The sequence below is a fragment of the Chiroxiphia lanceolata genome, chromosome 5 (assembly GCF_009829145.1).
Source record: "Chiroxiphia lanceolata isolate bChiLan1 chromosome 5, bChiLan1.pri, whole genome shotgun sequence".
In the NCBI taxonomy this organism is placed as follows: Eukaryota; Metazoa; Chordata; class Aves; order Passeriformes; family Pipridae; genus Chiroxiphia; species Chiroxiphia lanceolata.
In genome coordinates this window covers 33,397,455-33,417,470 of record NC_045641.1, presented here as the reverse complement: position 1 = coordinate 33,417,470, position 20,016 = coordinate 33,397,455, and the positions used below count along the sequence as shown (strand labels likewise).

Here is a 20,016-nt window from a genome sequence, read left to right as displayed (position 1 = left end):
ATTATACAAGAAGCAGAACACTGCAAGCTGATTTGACTTTTCCATATGCCCTGAAACACCCACTAAATCTGCAGATGGGCTCTGGGCTTTTTTGATTTATTGGCAGAACATGACATCAAAGCAAAGAGCCTGATGTTTTGAAGGCTTTACAGACTTACAGGGTCACTGAATTTTTTGCTTAACTTCATCAACTCTCTTTATCATCTTTTTGCGTCCTTGCTTTTTCTCCCCTGTACTTATGTTTTTAGGGCATATTCACCCTCTACTTGAACATATATCCTCACATCCAGAATAGATTTTCTCCTCCTTTTCACAAGTGTAGAATTAATGCTAAGGCATTTGGGCTTATTAAATGATAGGAGCTTGTTGAGTGAATGTTTTTGTGGTGCTTCCAAGTGGATGCAGGTAAAACAACTTCATTAGTACTTCAAGAGCCCAAATGTGGAAAAGTGTGTTTGTAACATAGTCTTCTCCCAGTGTAATAAAATAGTGAAATGAAAATTGAATTTGTTTACCATTTCAGTCCTTTCTGGATTTGCTGCTTGTGTTGAAACTCAGTACGTTTGTCTTTCCTCTTCTTTGTCATGGTGCTTGTCAGCTGCTTCCCTCATGCTTGGTTCTCATTGTAGGAAGTCAAATTTGGGGCATTAATTTGCTTTTATGAAGTAAATGAGAGGGGCATGAAAACAGCCACGTATCTGCTGACTGGCACTGTAGCTTAAATAGAATTTCTGAGAAGTAAGAATTGATGATTCTGACCCATATTTGTAGTTCATGGTATCCGACCTCTTCTTCGAGGTGCTCCAGCAGGGTCGTTTTTGCTAGAAGCACTAACACTGTGTAAGGATGGAAACTAAAAAGTGAAAATATTGCTATTGTAGAACTAGTTTACTTTAGTCTTTGGTTTAGTGTCTTTCTAGGAAGCTTTAATTTTCTGTTTTTCATAACTACCCGTCTTCTAATCTAAATAGTGTGTATTTTCCCTGTTTTCCTTGAGTGGTCTGCCTAAGCCCTCTCTGTCTTCTTACATCTGTGTCTGTATAAACAACAATAACTGTGCTTAATACTAGAGACTTAAAGGTCTAAAGGAAAGACTAACTCAGTTACTAAGCTTCTTTAGTCTGCCGTTCTTTTTTTTCTGTCTTCTCCTAAAGATGAGACAAAGAAAGTTGCAAATCTGAATGACACTCAGGGCCTTTTTGCCTTGGGAGCATGCAATCAGTAGTGACTCTTCTTCATCCTCTGAAGTTCTCATTCCTCCAGATTCTCAAAAGATGCCTCTCAGGAGATGAAAGCAACACCTATGTATTTTGGCCAATCTATGTATACATCCTCTTTTTAGCTTATTATTGATTCTGACAGAATCACTTGAAAATAAATGTTTGATCATTTCAGGGTAACAAATAACTTAAGTCTGGTTTACTCACAAGTCTGTGTAGTGAGGAGAGACTTAATTCAAGGCAAAGCACGTCTCTCTAGCACACATTCTCCTTCACTGACTGCAGTTTGGTAGGTAGAGAATTCTGATCCTACCTAGCCAAAAATGTTGGAAAAGATCATGGCATCTTAGTCATATTCAGGAGACATGGCCAAGCCCCGTCTCTCTGCCCCCCCTGCCTCTTTTCCTTAGAAGCATGACTTGCAGGCCTGCAGAAAGCACTTCTCCTCTTCTCCTGCCTGGCCAGAGCACAGGATTCCTAGGAATAGCAGCAACCTCAGATACTGCAGGATTTTGTGCTGGGTAAAGCTTTTGGAGGCGCTTCAAGAAATACTTAAGGTGAGACGTGAAGTAAAGGTGTTGGATCAGAAATAAGTCATTGCACTCAAAGTACAGTGATGAGAAAGAGCATTTTCTACCCTGGAACTTGGATGACAAGTTCCAGGGTACTGGCATGTTATATCCAGCACTGACTCGGAAGAAATTATTAATTTCGTAGTAAATCTTTTTAGGCTTTTGAAGACAAAACAAATGTCCTACCTCTTTTCCAAACTCTTGTTTTTCCTGGGAGACTGTATGCCCTAGCAATGTCTATGGCAATCAGCAGGTATTGAAGCCATTGTAAACATTTTTGGTGAGGGGTACATTTGGTACGTTCAGTTAAATTTCTGATCCTAGCTACACAGACATCATCTTATGTTCCAGATTACAAGGAAGGAGAGGAATTTTGGCTATTCAAGTAATATCGGTAAACTGGAAACCCACAGTTCATTGGTATTGGTTTCCAGGAGTAAAGAATTCTATTAACTTTAATTCTCATATGTTTTTCAACCTTTAAAAAAAAGAAAGAAAAAAGTAAGCCAACAAAACCCAAACAAACTGTCTTTTAAATCTCTGCCTTTGTAGCTGACCACAGAGACATATGCAAGTTCTTCATTCCAGTGTTGCAGGGCCAGGGCCAAGGCATACAAAGCAGGCTGGGCACCTTGGTTCTCTAGGTCTCAACCGTACTGTGGGAGAAGGGCCAGAGGGAACACCCCAGGTTTGCTTGGTGAATGTTTCAAAGTCTGCTGCGATCCCTACCATGTTGGAAAGCTTTTCACGTCCTCTGAATTCTGTGAGCTTGACAGGCAGCCCAGGCTGTTCAACCTCAGCAGCAGCTATTCAGTGCAGCTTGAGCCCTGCTCCTGGGGCTTTCAGAGAGGGCTTCCCTTGTCACTTCTCTGTGGGTGAATAAAGCAGGACTTGGGTAAAATTCATCAATGCGGAGTGAGCAGAGACTGACACTTTCAGTCTACTTTTACATGTTGGTCCAGCTTGCTCCAACATCCTGCAACTGCTACTAAGTAGAAAAGCTGAGATCAAAGTAGATATGAGTTTAAGTGCTAAAAGTCATTCCTTCTTCCTCAATAGTAAGACAGTGAAGAGCAGGGAGATAAAAAAATCCTTGCTTCTTCCATTTTACATGGTCAGCCATATCCCAGCCATATTACTGTCAAAAATAAACACTGACTTGCACAGCAATGCCTTCATCCACTAAGCCTAGGTTTAGTTGCCATAGTAACTCGTCCTGGAGATGAATGTGATATCCTGGACAGCAGGGAAAAAGACTTTGATTCCACAGATACCAATCCCAAAGCTCAGAGCTGGCCACAGAGACATGACTGCACTTCTTTGTTCGTTTTCCTGGCATGGCCTGAGTAGTTGGTGGCATGTTGTTCAGCCGTGATACAGAAATGTGGTGGTCTATCATCATTGCAACCCCGGCCTTAACTGTGTTCAAACGAAGAACACACTGAAATCATCATGGGCAAAATGAATCCTGTGAGAGCAGTAAATCTCCAGCCTAAGGGTACTGGAACCAACGGTGAGCAGTTCTCATGTGCTAGTAGTGTCACTATAAACTGGCTTGTAATAGCTTCCTAGCTGCCAGCTGAAGCCCTTTCTGAAAGATCGATGTGTTCAGGTGTAAACCAACAGATTACAAATTACAGAGCATTTCATCAGATAAGAAAGACACTTGAGGACCTAAACTAGAGCAGGGAATTCACGGGAGGATCCCATGGGAATGGAGCTGCTGCCCACCAAAGAGGCATTGATAATTAGAAGAGTACAGCTCCAGGGGTCAAAAACGAGGAAGTAATGTGTCTTCTCTGAACTCTCTCCAGTGTGGACAAACCTGCAAGCTCAGCTGTTTAATTTAGAACTGTAGAGTTGAGAAGTGATACAGAAACAACTGAAGTAATTTAGTTACATCGTCGGTGACTATCAAGTGCTTCTCAGGGTTACATGCAATATATAAAGCAGAGGGAGGCCACCAGCAGTAGAAAATCCTTTTAACTGCTGCTTACTAGGTAGTTAGTGAATACATGGGATGCAATATGAGATCAGTTATAAAAATTCAGATTTTTATTATTTTTGGTGGCAGTAAGGAAGATGCTGGCTGGCTCAGGTGCTAATGTAGATGGAGAAGTAAGCCCTTCCATGGAAATCTATGAAAATTATTTTTCTTAGAGAAATAGCTTCTACTTGCTGATTTGGGGTCCTTTATTAGAAATAATACAATAATGATACAATTCACCAGATAGTGGCTTTAGAGTATTTCAACAGCCTCATTGTGCCCATTGTGTCCTTCTCTAAAGGAATCACTAAACAAGCATGTAAACATGAATGAGTTGGTTAACTGAATACTCTGTAAAGCTCTACGTGTGTGTGCAGAGGAACAGGTCGTGTGTTTGTAGGTAGCCTGCCTCTGAAAGACAACTTTCAGAGGTTTTTGCAGGGACTGGATTTCCTCATTTCTTTGCCTGGTTCTTCTCAAAGGCAGGAGGAGGTTGTCATCTTGCCACAGGAGAGATGTAGCATGCTTTGCTCCATGCTGGTGCAAGGACATGAAGAAAGGACCTTAAATGAAATACCTGGAAATGCCCAGTCAGCATCCTGCTGGAGCAGGGGCTGCACTTGGCAGTTGTGCTGCTGAGATATTAACTCTTGGAGTAGCTAGGGTGGGTGGCAGCCCGCAAAAAAACTTAGCAGCAGTTCAGGAGGGATCTTCATTGTTTCGGCAGGAAATGCCAAAGCACACTCCTATAGGAAATTGCTTTTGCAATACTTCACCAAGGCAAGTTCTCACACCTTTTATTGGCTTGAGGGAGCTGAAGTTCCCCCAAGTGATGAACGAAAGTGTCTGAGCAGCCTGCTTTAACCATAGCATAACACAAAACTGTATTGTCACAGGAAGAGCCACAAGCAGGGTGGCTATGTTCCTTCATAACATTGACTTTGTTTGCCTGAAAGAAAAATGATCCAGTTTTTCTATTCTGTCAGAATATTTCTGTGAACAGCCTCATGTTTGCACTGAAAAATACAACGAAATCAGGGTGACAAGACTGTTGAGTGGCAGGAGAGGGAAAATGAGGACAAGAGGCGATTTTCATTGGCTCTACTCCTTCCCTTGTTTGTTGCTTGTTTCCTTCTTGATAGCGATGACGAGTAGGACTTGGGGCATTATCTTGGGTATTATTAGTGGGAGGCAGCCAGAGGGTTTTTCCATTGATTTGCTGAGGGCTGCTGCTTTCACCTGAGTTTTATGGAGATGGATATGTCGTTGCTGGGACCTATTTTAATGCCAGCTAGATGTTATCTAGTGGTTTGTTTCACTATCCTCAGCCTACCTAAATTAATAAAATTAAGGAAATCATTAAAGGCTTTGCAATATAGTTCCATGATTATTGTCAGTGTATTTTCACCTGGTTTCTAAAGAAACAGTGAGAAATGGGTTTGCATGGGACTGAGAGTAACTCAGTTCATAATAAGTGAAACCAAGGTGTCAGTGCTGAATGTATTAAAAGTCATCAGTAATCATAATGGCTGCAAGTTCCAGTACTTCATTTGAACAAGAGAGAAACGTTTCTCTTTTTAATCATTTTATAGTCATCTTCTTTCACTTCTTAGCAATTAAGAAGGGGAAATAAATTTAAAAAAAACACAACTAGTTTGAATCTTACCAGGCGTTAGCATTGATCTTCCTTGGATTCTTTAAATATATGCATTTAGTTACCATAGTAAACAAGTACCAACATAAACTTATTCCACAGTTCTAGGATTTACTTTTTTTTTTTTCCTCTGCTGTTTTGTGACACACCTAATTAAAATCTACTGCTTGGTTCCCCTTTCAGTGTAATAATACCCTGTCTTATTCCTTCTGTCAGTTTAATCTCTCTTTCTTTTCCATTGACACATTTCTAATACCTTTCCAGGCAGGCCAGACACTTCTGCTTCATCTGTACTGAATCCACGTGCTTAATACCTTTTGACAAAATGGATACATCCTCCCAGTGACTTGGAATTGATACACACTGTCAAAAAGGGTTTTCTGAATAGTCTCTCTTTAACACCTTTACCAGATTTTTACCCTCTTTTGTAGAAATGTGCAGTTTAATGTTGCATTTCAGATCATTTTTGGCTGAAAAAGTGTGTCATGGAATCAGGGTGTCCCCTGAATACTCCTAACAGTTGGAGATGCCTCTTTGTTTTGAACACTAGAATCCCAATAGACCCATGACAGCAGTGGAATTACACTTTTGACCTTGTTCACTAAACTGTTTCTTTCTCTGTGTGATTGAATGAGAGAACCAACAAGAGCTTCCTCTAAAATGTATGAGTTTCCCTCTGTTTCTCATAAGAAACTCAGAAAGGATGCTGTGCAGTTTTCATCTGATTGTATTCTCCACAAAAGGAAAAAAAAAACAAACCCTGTTTGATTCAAGGAGAGGTGGCCGTTTTTATCCATATTAAAAGTGCAAAAGCAGTTGATATATCAATATTTTCCTTAAGCCAGTGTTGTTGCTATATCCTGAGCATGACAGCAGCATTACAGCACAGTGACAGATTCTTACCCTTTTGTTGCTTCATTCCCCATGTATTTTAAAAGGGGATATATACTAAGGCACCAAATATAATTTCAAAGTATTGAATCTGAATATAGAAAAAAAGCATATATGTAATGTTCTGTGTGAATTTAGCTGATCATTATGGACTACACAGTCATGTCAATCCAGAAGATAAAGGTACTGTTTTCTGTGGGGTACGTGCAGCCTTTTAAGATCCTGGTGTTTCTTTTCATTTCTGTGTGACTGAGTAGACATAGCCAGCTGCAGGATTTGCCATGACTGCCAGTTCTGCCTTGCGCACTGAGGCACTGGCATATCTCTTGCTCCACATTTAGTTGTTCGGGGCATGGCTTCTCTGAGTCAGAAGAACTCAGTGAAGTGGCCAGAAGAGAGAGAAAAAATCAGATTATTGTTCCTTCTATTTTAGGCTACCATGTATTGGGGACTTTTTTCCCCTGTTATATTCCTGTTTTCTGTGAGTATTTACCAGCTTTGGATTAGTGAACATGCTTTAATTGTCGTGCAGAACACACATCTCTGAAATGCAATGGCAAGTACAGTCTGTAGTTCCTGTGGGTAGGGAGTTAGGTAGCTGGGTTCAAGAGAGGGGAAAGGACTCAGAGAAATCTATAATTTGTTTTTAGAAGGGATCAAAATAAGTGACTTACTGGCCTCTATGGCCTCAAGACCTCACAGCAGTTTCTCCTGTTTACTCGCTGTAGACGATGCTGTGTGGAGAGGGCATCAGAGCCATGGAGCGTGGAGGGCAATGCACTGAGGGGGCTGCAGATCTGTGACTCCTGGTTTCCTATCCTGCCAATAAAGCTTTTTTTTTTTAATTACTACTTCACTGGTGATATAAATTAATGATTGGTATGGGTCTGAAGCAACCTTGCCATCAGAGAATATTTGGTTAGTGTTGACATACTTCTTCCCTGCAAACATGAATCATCCATCTGCCTTTGGCAGGCTTGCCCTGTGGCTCTGCTATAATGTGTTTCACCAGTGTGGCTGAAATTAAAATGTCACTATTAAACATGGCAGAATCAGATGCTCTCTGGGCACCGCATCTATTTGTGTTCTTGCTTCCTATGTAGTTATTTCTGACAGTTTAATAGGACAGCTGTATTCTGGCATAAAATCATATATTCATATATCCTCAATGCATGGGGAGCAAAATGCTTTCAGAGCGCTATTTCCTTGCATACATGCGTCTTTCATGCATGGCAGAAGCAGTAATGCTCATGTAACACCATGTTGCTGCTTAGTCCATTAGGCAGTGTAAAGTTAAAATTAATTGTCCTGCAGGACCATATAGAGTGGGTCTCTAAAAGCAGTTGCTGGAGCTGTTTGCAGCTGCTGCATCAGCCAGACTCCCTCCTCGTGAGCAGTTATTGACTCTGGGCTGTTGAATTCAGGGCTCTGGAGGTTGCGCAGTGGGAAAAGCCTTCAGTCAGTGCTTGGCAGCTCTGTCACTGGAAGGTCACAGAAAGGGCATTTCAGTCTCCAAACCCAATTAGGGCCCGAGTCGGCACCTCTTCAATCACCAGGAAAATCCCACGGGGCAGGTTGGCTCCCAAGCCAGGCTTTTGCACCCAGCCTCTCTAGTGAGACGGCCAACAAATGTGTCCATTTGTGTCATTTGGGCTTTCAGAAATAACCTTTGCTGTCATGAAATGGCTGAGCAGCTGGTTCAGAAAGGTAAAGAGCCAGGTAAGGGATTAGAAGCCCACCACAGTTGAATTTGGACCAGTGACCTGTACGTGTGCATCTGCATCCCTCCCATTACTCATATCTAAAGCTGTCTAATTCCTCAGATCAAATCACTTAACTCTTATGAGCAGCTGTAACTTGCAAGTAGAATAAAGTCCAACTGCTGAAAACATTAATGAAGAATATAAAACTGAGGCTCTGTTTTATCAGGTATCAACAGTATTGCTTTAATTCCTCCCCCTCCAAAGATTTTTTTTTTTTTTGGTGTGTGTGCTGGGTTGTGCTTTTCATCCCAGGTGGCTGCAATTTCTAGTGAAATAAGTTGAGCCATGAAAGGTTGACCCACTCGCCTCTGAATTGCTTTTTATGTGAGTCCCTCAGGGCCCAATTCTACCCATAGAAGTGAGAATGACAGCTATCAACATATATAGGAAGTATGTCTACGTGCACAAAGAAAAAGGTGAACCTCAGACTGGTCTGAGTGGTCTTTAAAATATGGATTTCCTGTGAAATGGTGATTAAAGGGGAAGCAAGGGATAATTAGAAAATTAGACTGATGTGCTAGCAGTTATATCAATGTGTGGTTTTATATTAGCTCTTTCAGACAAGCACAAGATCAGAAAATCCCTTATGACTCACTTAAACTCGTGTGTAAAATTTGGTTAGTGTCTGATCAGCTCCTTTGATCAGTCTAGTCTAGACTGTTGTCAGGGTACATACTAAACCCACAGTCCCCTTAAGTGCAGGCCTACTCAAGTGAATCAAATAACATATAAAAAGGTTATAAAAAGTGTTCACTGTTTGAGTAAATTAATCTGGTTCAAAGCTGAATACTTTAGGAATTGCAAAAGTAAAAGCAAAGGTGTTGCGGCAGAAAAGACGTGGTAGAATTCTTAATTCACATTTAAATGACTGTCTCAGAAATAAAAAATAAAATCAGCAAACTTTTATTATTTTTCATTGGATAGGCACTTTTGTAAGCCGGTAGTGTATCCATAAAAAAGAAAAAATTCTGTCAAAAATTCTGCACAAATTTGTTTTAAGAAATTGAAGAATTACAACCACCATGTCTGTCTCATTTCAAGCAGACAATATTGTTTTTAAGTGTAGCAGTGGAGGGCCAGTGGGAGCCTTCAATATGTAGGTTGCACTCCTGCCTACCTCTAATTTCTACATGGGATTATTTGCAAGGGAGTGCTGGACATCCAGCAGCATTAAATTTGTTACCTGTCCAAGCAGAGCAGTTTTCCCCTTGTCACTAGAGCCTCTTCCTACATCTCGCATTGTAGCACCATCCTGAACCTGTCTGTTCTTTGACACATGAATCTCAGAAATGTGAACAGTTCCTTTCCTCATAGATAATGCTCCTGCCTTTTGCATACTAGCAATAGTAGATGACCATTGGGAGACAATTTTACTTCAATGACCTATCCACAAGACCTGGAACCACTAATTTTACAAACCTGGTTTGTACCTGAGCTGGTTTTCTCAAACTGCTTATGTTTTGAGTTTAGAGGTTTAAGTTTTCAGTCTTCGTGTGCCTACCATATTTGTTGGTTGGATTACAGTGCCATCAGAACACCTGGCATAGGAACAATGACAGCAAATTCATTGAATTACCAAGGGAAGTAAGCTAGCTCGTAAATAGCACACCAATGGGATGAAAAGATCACAGAAATGAGGCCATTTAAAACACAGAGAAACTGGAATCCAAGTGGCAAATGCTTGTTTTAGCTACACCAGATTCTGTCTGAATTCAAGAGGAGACATGGTACACTGCTACTATCCAAACACTAAATTAATCTCCTGATGGCTGAGAAAAAGCTCCAAAGTAGGCATTAAAGTCTGTAAGATGATATCTAATTTACGCAGCACTTCAAAAGCACCAACCATACTTACAGAGTTGCTTAAATAATGGAAAGATAAAGGAATGTGATTCTGTGAGTGAATACATGACTGCAGAATGCAATAGGAATATTGGGTAAATTCTCCCTTCTTGTGACTTGTATTCCAACCAGTGGCATTACACCAGGGAAGGATTGGGCCATATTTTGCGTGCAGCATAGCAGATTGTTAAGAGGCAACAGGCAGGTATTTGAGAGAATTTCCTCTCTGTGATTTGCAGAAGTGTGCCTGAAATCCCCTGGCTGATCTATGCTCATTCCATTACCTGTAATCTTTTGGCAGATAACTAGTTAAATTTGTGTTAAATAGGATTCACTTTGCTATTTCCATTTGCTGTTGGAGTAGAAATGTTCTGATGTGATATATGACCAATCAATAATTGGAAAGTGCTTGCGTGAGGCATTTGAAGGCAGTCATTTAGACACTGTCAGCCCCAACTGGTATTAAAATCTGCAAAGAGTTGTTCTACAATCAGTGATTCTGCGCGTCTCCTCTGGGTGTCTGCATTTCACTTAATAAGGATACTCTGTAGATATCAACTGAAATAACTCCTGCCTTTGTTGCTTGGATGTTTTTGTGAGCTCTGAAATGAACTTGGCTTATGCATTATACTTTGCTATCCAGTCTAAAGGATGCAGGGCAGAAATTATTATCCTGTTCTGCTGACCACCTCAGTAGAAAAGAAATGGCTTTATTTGACTGTGATTCTGAAGAGAATAAGTGTGACTGTACCCTGGGGTTTCCTGGGTATTTTTTACTTTTTTTTTTTTTTCTGCACTGATGACGTTCTATTACTGTTACAGGGCTATAATAATCCGAAATGGTGATGTCATTCCAATGTCTTCAGAATTCACTCCAGAGACTGAACGCCAGCGACTTCAGTATCTGGTAAGAGACCTGAGGACCAAATCAGGTGTTGCTGATGACCAGCATTGCCCAGTAACACCTAAGGCTCAGAGGAATGCCACTGAGTTACTGTGGCTTAGTGAAGGATGGTGTGTTCACTGAACACCAGTGACTGATCATATATGTCTTTTAGCCATCAGCAAAAGTGAAGAAAAGCCTGGTGGTGCAAATCTCAGTGAAAGGAGTCTTATCTCTTCAGTGAGGACCATTGATATTGCAGAGTTTGATTAATTTATTCCAATAGTATGCTGGTAGTATCTTGATCAGGGAAAATATATCCAATTTAGAGGTGATCTCAGTGAATATTAGTAGCTGCAGGTTGGGGTGGGTGATCAAGGACTGATTTTATTTAGTGTAGCAGCACCCATAAAGCTGGGACAGGGTGACTGTCTGAGGATATATGGGATGCTTTATACACTAGGCTGTATTTGCTGATAAGCTGCCTAAGTAACATAAGTCAAAATGCATAGTGTTATTTTTCATGCAAACAATCCTGTTACCTTTTAAGTTTTTCATCAATGGTCAGATTGGTTGGTTGAAGTTGGTTGGCTGTTTGTCAAAATGTCATTCCTAACATGGCTGAGAAATTTCTTCTGTGCTTCTTCTGGTCTCCTGCTTTTTCCTCTTAGAAATTTAAGCTTCGGCCAAGGCAGGCTCACTGTCAACCTTGCCTGACTTGAGGGGGACAGGCCAAGGCTAGTGGGATTTCCCTTCCCCCAGCGCCACCTCTGGGGAAGGGAAAAGGAACAAAACCAAAATAAAATATATATCTATATCTATATATCCCAATTAGTAGCCCAATATCTATCCACTAAAAGAGTTAGCAAAGAAATATCTCACTACTCTCCTTGGGACAACCGAGAGTCGCTCCGGGACGATCGCCGGCAACCTCCGCCTCCCAAGGTTGACAAGGCCTTACCAGGCCTCGCTCCCCAACATGGCAGACTCAACAGCAGGGAACCTGCACCTCCAAGCCGCCAGAAGGAAAGAGAGTGAAGGCCTTCCCTCCTTTCTTCTTATAGTCTGACTTACGTAAAAATTGTAGGGAATACTGGGTAAATCTGGACCCTTCCTTGGCTACGAACTGGTCATGAAGGAAGGCCTAGACCAAACTACCACACGTCTCTTTTCTTCAACCTGGCCCAAGCAATGTGGTTTGAAACTAGACAAAATGCTGGTGGTTGAAAGGTGGGGTGGAAGGTTCCAAAGAAAAAATTTTAAGTGTTTCCTCAATTGTCACACTTGATTTTTTTTCACTCAGGTTCACTGGCTTGAAGCTGAATATTTCAGAGGGAAAACTGCCTTTGGGAGTATTCATATTCAGAGAAAAAATGGAAAAGAGGCCTAATAAATATTTACAGTTTAGTTAAATTTAAAATAATTTGTTAACCTTTAAAATAAAAGGTATCTTTAGCATCTAGGGAGTCTGCTACTTCTGTAGGAAATACAAGATAAAATATTGCCTACAAGGATTGTTTTTCTCTTTTGATATCCTTTCTGGCTTGTATTTGAAACCAGTAGCTGATCTGAAAAATATTTCTGCTTTTTTGTTTCTGCTCTGGAAAATTCCTTTACCTTTGTTTGTTTATTTTAATTCTATATATAACAAATATCCCAGGTCTATGGGTATCATGTTCAAAGAGAATACATTCAAGACAGCAAGAGCGTGAAATAAAATTAGAGATAATTTCAAACATGATATTCCGTAAATAACATTTTTACTCTATTGTTAAAAAAAAAAAAGATGACCCCAGATTTCTTATAAGGTTGGCATAAACATTACGCTCCAGAGGTTGCATCTGTCTAGCTGATTAGAACCCAAATAATTTTACTCACTTTGTCTGTCCCCAGGTTCTGCTATCAGTCTATTCCACCATGAACATCTCTCTTCTGCTGTTCCTGTCTAAAAGTTAGTTACTTCGGATGTACTTTTCATTTGCAGTTAGAGCTGAATTTCTTTGCTTCAAACGTATGGCACTGCTCTTCCTGCACAATAGGAAGAAAATCACTTAATCATTTTAGTGTTCATATTTTACTTGGTAAATGCAGAGATACTGTTCACTGTGGAGAAGTTACTGCACAAGTAAAGGGACGGTATGGATTTACCTCCTGCAGGCTACTGAGCATTGGTTCCCTGTGCAGTAGACACTGTTGGCACAATCAGGATGAAGGAGCTTTCCTCTGCCTTTAGTGCCTATTGATTGCTTCAGCCACACAGGAATTTCATTTGGGTCCTCTTTTCTGAGCCTTAATTTCCAAGTGGAAAGAAATCCATAGGATAATGAGTTGTTCAGGTCATGTGTATATCTCTATATGAAGTCCTCCAGCCTAGTCTTACACAAAACTGTGCTTCAGCTAGTACTGATTAAGTAACTGAGAGGGAAGGGAAACAAATATTTTCCCTATCTGACTGCCATTTTAATGCACATTTATTGCCATGCATCCAAGAATGGCCTTGGGCATAGGCCTCAGGCATGGAAACCTTAAAAGAACAAGTTGACTATCCAATCATTTGGACTTTTAAGCAGCTCTAGGCATGGTCATCACTCCATAGGAGGGCAGTGGGAAGACAGCATATAGCTGCAGATTTCAGGCAGATCACATGGCAGAGACAGATTTCTGTGTCAGGCAACTTGTGAGAGTATTGCAGAAGGCAATCAATCTTTCAGTCAGAGAGTAATTCTTAAGACATAGGTGTGAAAGCTTTGCACTGGTATTCCCTTAGTCCTTCAGCTTCTGTAGAGGTTCAGTGCACCATGCTGCTTCCCTCCCACTGGTAGGAATTCACAAGCCTCCTTTTCTTTTGAATTTCTGTGTCTCTTTTCTTTTTAGCACTGCAGCAGGAAAGCTTCACACAGCACTTGGGAAAAGCCCTGTCTTTCTGTATCAGTGTATCTTGAGGGAAAACAAAATCCAGTATTGACTGGGAATTGCTCTGGTACATTCGGCAGTTGTGCAGGCAATGACTGCCAGAAGGAATTTTTCTTTCATCTTCTGAGGAGACTATTAATTTCAGTCATGATAGTCTAAATTGCAACAGTAAATGGCATAGATTTTGTTACTTATTCCCTTGGAAAATATGTTTAAAATGAATGATGAATTGGGTGTACTGCAGATGGGTGCACTTCTATTATCAAAGTTGCTCTTGAAGATGTCATGTGAGTTCTTTGTGGTGTTAGCATATACCGTGGCTGTGTGTGTAGTCAGGCAGCCCCTCAAAAGTTCACCAAAGATGGTGCACCGTGACTACCAGGGCAGGTGTTACTGCCAGTAGAGACAGGGTGGCCACCAGCGGCAGTGAGCCATGGGTGCTCTTTGTGTTTGGCACCATTCAAACAAAGGTTCATGAGCCCAGATAGGCATGGGCTCAAAGAGGACCTATTCTTATTTCATTACTCAGATGAGGATAAAGTGATACTAACTCACCTGCTGAAGGATGCCTGGGCAATCTGAGCCTGAAAAAGAAATGCACCTAGATCTCCTAAATGTCCAGGCAATGCTTCAGTTACAAGTCAGATGTAATTCTCTTACAGCTTGTGGCTCCCTGCATCACCCAGTGTAGGATTGCTTTGGCCATCTGACACGTTACACGATGCTGTGGTATAAGAGATGTGTGCTTCTATGAAAAGGGTCCTGGTCTTTCATAAGATAAGAGACCAATCCAGGGATGGATTTGGCTTCTACTTCCCTCTTTCCCTTTACTACCACTTCCTTTAGTTTTAATCTCTCTTTTGCTTAAACGTGTCCATATGATAATGGCAGAATCATTTGCAAAACTTCTGGGTGCATTGTGCTGTGTGTGCCATTGTGAGTGGTAGTTTCATATAGTAGAACATCTTATTGTAGAAAAGGGCACAGTATGATAAGAGTATATGGCCTTAAGGTATAGTTGATGTAAACAGGAATTCTGAAAATAACACAGAATACAGTAAAGCCACTATTGCCAGTGATGTTCCAGTGCAGTGCATACTGGAGGAGCTGGGAAAGACATCAGCAGGCCTTATTGAGGTAAAAAAAGATACATGCTGTGTTTCCTGCAATCTGATTAACTGACAGCTAGTGTGCAAGTCTAAGTTTATCTTAATTTCATGTTTGCTTTTCTGATCACCAGGAAACACAGCAGGAAGTAAATGACCTTTTTAAAGAACCGTGACTAATATTTCCTTGAGCGAAATCCATTTTAAACAACTAATGTTGAGTGTAGTACATCCAGCCACAAAATACACCATAAAATGGCAGAGTACCAAAAACACATGGTGCAGGCTATGCCAGATTTATACCAAAAAGCTGTAATAGCTTCTGAAAGAGAAAATATGGAAAATGTTCCCATTCCGTAACACAGAATAACAATGTTGTCTGAACCTAGCTCATAAAGAAGGTGTTTGATAGTCACTCTTTTTATTAAAGTTTAAGTTCTCTGGGTGGTGTTTCTGATCTGGGGTTCTTGCAAATTGAGACTAAACAAATTAAAACATGGAAAATATGGTACCTCATCACAGGTGAAATTCTGCTAGTTCACTTACCATTTATATTTCTGATTTGATCACTTGAGGGAATTTTGTGTTGTCTACTTGTATATCTTCTTGAAAGATCTGTAGGTTTTTAAAGTGTTGCTTTTTATTTATTTTCTAGTTCTGCTGCCCAGCATGGTTTGGTTGAGGTGCAGAAGAGTCTTGCCTCATAGTAAATGGAGAACAGTTCTCAACAAAACCAACTGGAAGTCGCAGCTGAATTTTATAATAGAACATTCTTCTCTCTGTAGAATTACCAATGAAGCATCAAAAATAACTGTTCAAAAAAAGGGTAAAAAACATGGAGAATTAAGAAATAAAGCAAAGCCTAACAAAAATCACCATTTCTTCACATAAGAATTCAGATCACAGACACCATAATCTTCCAAATTTTTCTTTTCCCTCTGTTTCACTGTCGCCAAAAATATTAGAATCGAGTTAAGATCCCTAGATTGTAAGTCAAGCATTGAGGCTTGGCCGTGGAAGAGAAATCTTATTTGAACATTAGCAGTCCACTGGTAACTGCCAGCTTTATTAATCTTATTTCAGTTGTGACCTCAGACTTTCCATCTGAGTAAATCTTTATGAAATGCAGTCTCTCCCCATCACTTTACCTTTTCAATAAAGGAAATTCTTGTTTTCAAGTGGAAAAATGCTAAAAACCTGTACTGTTTTTCTTCTGGACTTGTCATTCAGACTAGTAAATAATCTCACAATCTAAAGTTTAGATAACTTCATTTTGATGTCTATTAAGGGTTTTTTCCTTAAATAAGACCTCTCATTTTGTAGGCAGGCAAAAGTAGTCTTTAGCTAGAAGTGGTTTGTAATGTTTTAATTAAGACAGGCTGTGCATTTTTAAAAGTGAACTGAATTGCACTTTCAAAGCAGACTGACTTCATTGTTTACAATATCATAAACTAGAAAGAATTAAAAAAATACCAAAAACATCCACTTCTTTGTTGTCATTCAGACAACAAATATCATTCATGTGTTGTGATGCATCAAATCATTAGGAGTGTTCCATCTTTTTTGCAACTGGAGGAAAAATAAATAAAATAAAAAACTTACATGTACTTTTAAATAGAGAGTCCAGAGTTCTGAAAATATGAAAAGCCTCATGTGGACTAATACTACTGGACCTCTCAAAAGTCATTAATGCTTCTGAACCACTTTTCTAGTGAGGAACAGTGATCCAATTAGAGGATCCTTGAAAACAATATTTGGGTGGAGAAGGGGACCTTGGCTGACTGTAGACTGCAGGAAAAAAATGTATTTCCCTTAACTGTACGTAGAGAACTTCTTGGATCTCCTGTTCCCGAAAGGGATCACAATGTCAAGATCACACTTGCATGCTTGAAAGCCACCTCTTGAAAGCAGAATCCAATCTTGTTGGCTATACACAGCAATCTCCCTCAGTCCCATTTCAGCTGAGCTTGAGGTGTTTTCTGGAAGGATGTCTGGTGACAGGAACAGGGACAAGCTGATAGAAGGTTAGCATTGTGATGTGTTGAGCCTGATCCAGCGAATGGAAGCAGGCTCAGCCCTTAAGTGCAGGAAATATTTTATTGTGAACTATCTGCATGATAGATGCCAGGTAGATCAATAAGGGCTTCCCCTGCTTCCTGCTGCTCACCTTTGATGAGCACTGGATTTATGACAAACCCACAAAGTAAACCCAGCTCATTTCATCTGCCTTGATGGCAGCTGCTGCTGAAGATAAGACAGACTTTATTGCCTTAACTGGCTGGATAAGGAAAAAGAGTTACCTGCAAAAAAGTTGAGAAATGCAACTTTTTCAGTTCCCTAGCCAATTTGACTGTGTCTTCACAAGAGCTCGCTTACAATGTGCCTTCGAGGAGGGAGAAAGGCTTTTTTATGGAAGTATTAAAGAAAAAGGAGTGAGGTTTATTTCAGAAACAAGAAATAGAGTATGTTTAGAATTAACCTATTGTGTTGAGTGATATGTGTATAAATTCAATCCAAAAATTTAGACAGTGGACAAATTGCCTCGAGATGCTCTTCAGTATGGTCAGCTCTGGAGAACATGAGCCTTAGGCATGACTCTGGCAAAGAGGCCTCCCAGCAGCTGAAGAGCAGTACACCAGAATGTAAAGCAACAGCATTTGAACATTAAAACCATCAAAGACGCTAATTGCGGTTGTGACACAAAACTGCTGCTGCTTTTCTTAAAGTCTATTTTGCATGAAGGAAATAGTTTTTAGAAACAAGAAAATAAATTGCTCTGCAGCTTGTGATTATTTGCAGTATCACGTGTGATGGGGCGCAGCACACTGAGCAGGTAAAAGAGGATGTTTTTCTTGAGGTGTTGACAGTTGAAGTGTGGTAGTATTGTGGGTTGTATGTATTGTTGGCCTAGCTGAACTGGGAGTCAAAAAGCTTCAGCTTCACTCCACATGCACTCCTCCAAGTCTCTGCTTGCTCCATGGCTTTATATTTAATCATTTCATTCTCTCAGGTTGATGACATACCAAAGGAAATATGTTCTGTTTTACAAAGTCCTGCAGACTCCTTCAGGGTCAGTGGATGAAGTGTACTGTAGAGATCCCAAATTTTGAGGAGCAGGGAGAAGTGAATGATTTTAAGGGCAAGAGGACTGCTCCCTATAAGGCTGCTGCTGGACACCAGGCAGGGTCAGAACTGGTGTATATGCACATTGTTTGCTGAAATGGAGCACATCATCTTCCTTATTTAAAAAGAAGGGTGGAGGAAGGGTTGGAATTTGTGTGGGAAGGGAGCGGGAAGGGATGGTAATGCTACCTCATTAAAAATAGATAATGTCTTTTTTTATGTGGTATCTGTGGTTTAATTTCTGCCCACAGGCTTACATGCAGCCCCATTTGCTGGGAAATGAATTCACGCATTTAGAGTTTCCACGGAGGGTGCAGCGCAAGGAAGTTGGAAAGAGGATGCTCTACCGTGACTTCAACATGACTGGCTGGTAAGAATGTGTCCTTCTCGGCATGGGGTCAGCGTTCTCCCTAACCAGTGCCTGCTTTGAGTTTGATTAGTGTAAACTGGTCAAACATGGAGGTGTACCCCTGCACACTAAAAGAAAAGGCATTTCCTTCTTTCAGATGTATCTTTCTTTTAGAAGTTAATGTTTTAAATAAGTTGACCTTCCCCCAGAGCCAGGACGTTGTTTCATTTTAATGTGGGAGTACTCAAAGCAGAGCAAACACATAAAGGGGAATGCCAGGGAATGTTTCTGGAAGCTAAACAATTTTCCTATCTTGGAAGTAGCTCTTTGTAAATTTTGGATCAGAATCTGGGCTGTGATGCCTTTGCATGCTGAGGAACGCTTGCAGAAGGGAAGAGTTGCCTCCCATGCTCCAGTGCAGCTGGCCCCTGATTTGGGTAATTCCTTGAGGAATTGTTTTAGAGATGGGCTTATCTGAACAAAAGTCATAATCAGCCCAAAATGAAAAGGTTTGAATGAACAACATTGACTTAAAGAAGTGAAGACAGAAAGAATGATGATTTATTTTTTTTTGTCTCTGGCTAGAAGTCTTCATTGTTTTTTATTGGTTCAAGAGGCTCCTTCTCAAGTGACTCCCACTCATTTGGAGAAGCCCTAATCTTTGCTGTTGCGAGTTCTGTGTGTGACCTATGAAGGCAAAAGCCCAATATATGCGAATGGTCTTCATTTCCGTGATGTTGTGTTTTAGCCTCTGTAGTAAATGTCCTTTGAGGAAGAGAAAGAATAGAGGGGGTTAAAAAATAAAGCCTGAATTCTTGTAGGTTTGGAAACTTGGATGCTCACTGGCAACAACAGCTCCACATCACTTCTGACTTGTCCCATACTTTATAGACCATAAATATAATGATGTTTTAATGGCAGAATAATGGTCTAAGTTTAATATTATCTGGAGTGTTTATGCAGAACATGTAAATCTGGGAATAACCATCATTGTCTCTCATCTTGAACAGCTGCTAGTAGAATATGCAGTCTCACCCTGGGAATGATGACTTCACATTTTAAAAAGGCTACAGGCATGAAAAAAAGAATAGGAACAGAATGAGAACATTGGATTAACTGAGGACTTAGACTGCAAAACATTTGGAACATCATGAGACACTCTCCCAATTTCTGCAAAAGGAGGGTTTTTGTTAAACTCCCTGATGTCTCTGGAGGCATCAATAAAGAATGGTTTCATGTAGACTTCCAAAAGTTCTTTTTCAAGCTGTGACATGCTATTGGGGAAAAAAAAAAACCAACGAAGTGTAGCCTTCTAGTCTGGGGGAGGGCTACAGAAGTATGATGGGCCAGGAACTTCCTGAGAGGAGGGTAAGAACAGATTTCTTTTATCATAGTTGGAAGGCAAAGAGGGTTTCTTTAGAGATATGGGAGTTGTTTTGCATTTTCCCAGTTGACTACTGGTCTGGAAAAGAAATGAGTCTAGAATGGTAAAGCTGCAGCAGTGGCAGGTAACACCACAGCCCTTTTCCTATTAAACAAGAAGGACCATGAGGAACTGGAAAGAGTTAAGTGATTTACATGGGTGGGCATCACAGTGATCAAACTTTGTGGGGATAAATACAAAGTAAAGCACAAAGAGGAAAAAGATGTTTGTGCACACTAGAGGTTCCAAATGAACAATGAGAGCCATGTCAAGAAGCTCAGTGTGCTTAC

General features: G+C 40.5%; 1 protein-coding gene across 1 annotated transcript in view; it reads left to right on the top strand.

The window, feature by feature from the left end:
• The window catches only part of PPM1H (protein phosphatase, Mg2+/Mn2+ dependent 1H), a 131,463-nt gene that overhangs the window by 78,602 nt on the left and 32,845 nt on the right, over window positions 1–20,016 (top strand). The window contains exons 5-6 of the mRNA XM_032689584.1: window positions 10,752–10,836; window positions 18,206–18,324. Coding sequence (XP_032545475.1) covers window positions 10,752–10,836; window positions 18,206–18,324 — 204 coding nt within the window. The remainder of the gene's footprint in view (window positions 1–10,751; window positions 10,837–18,205; window positions 18,325–20,016) is intronic.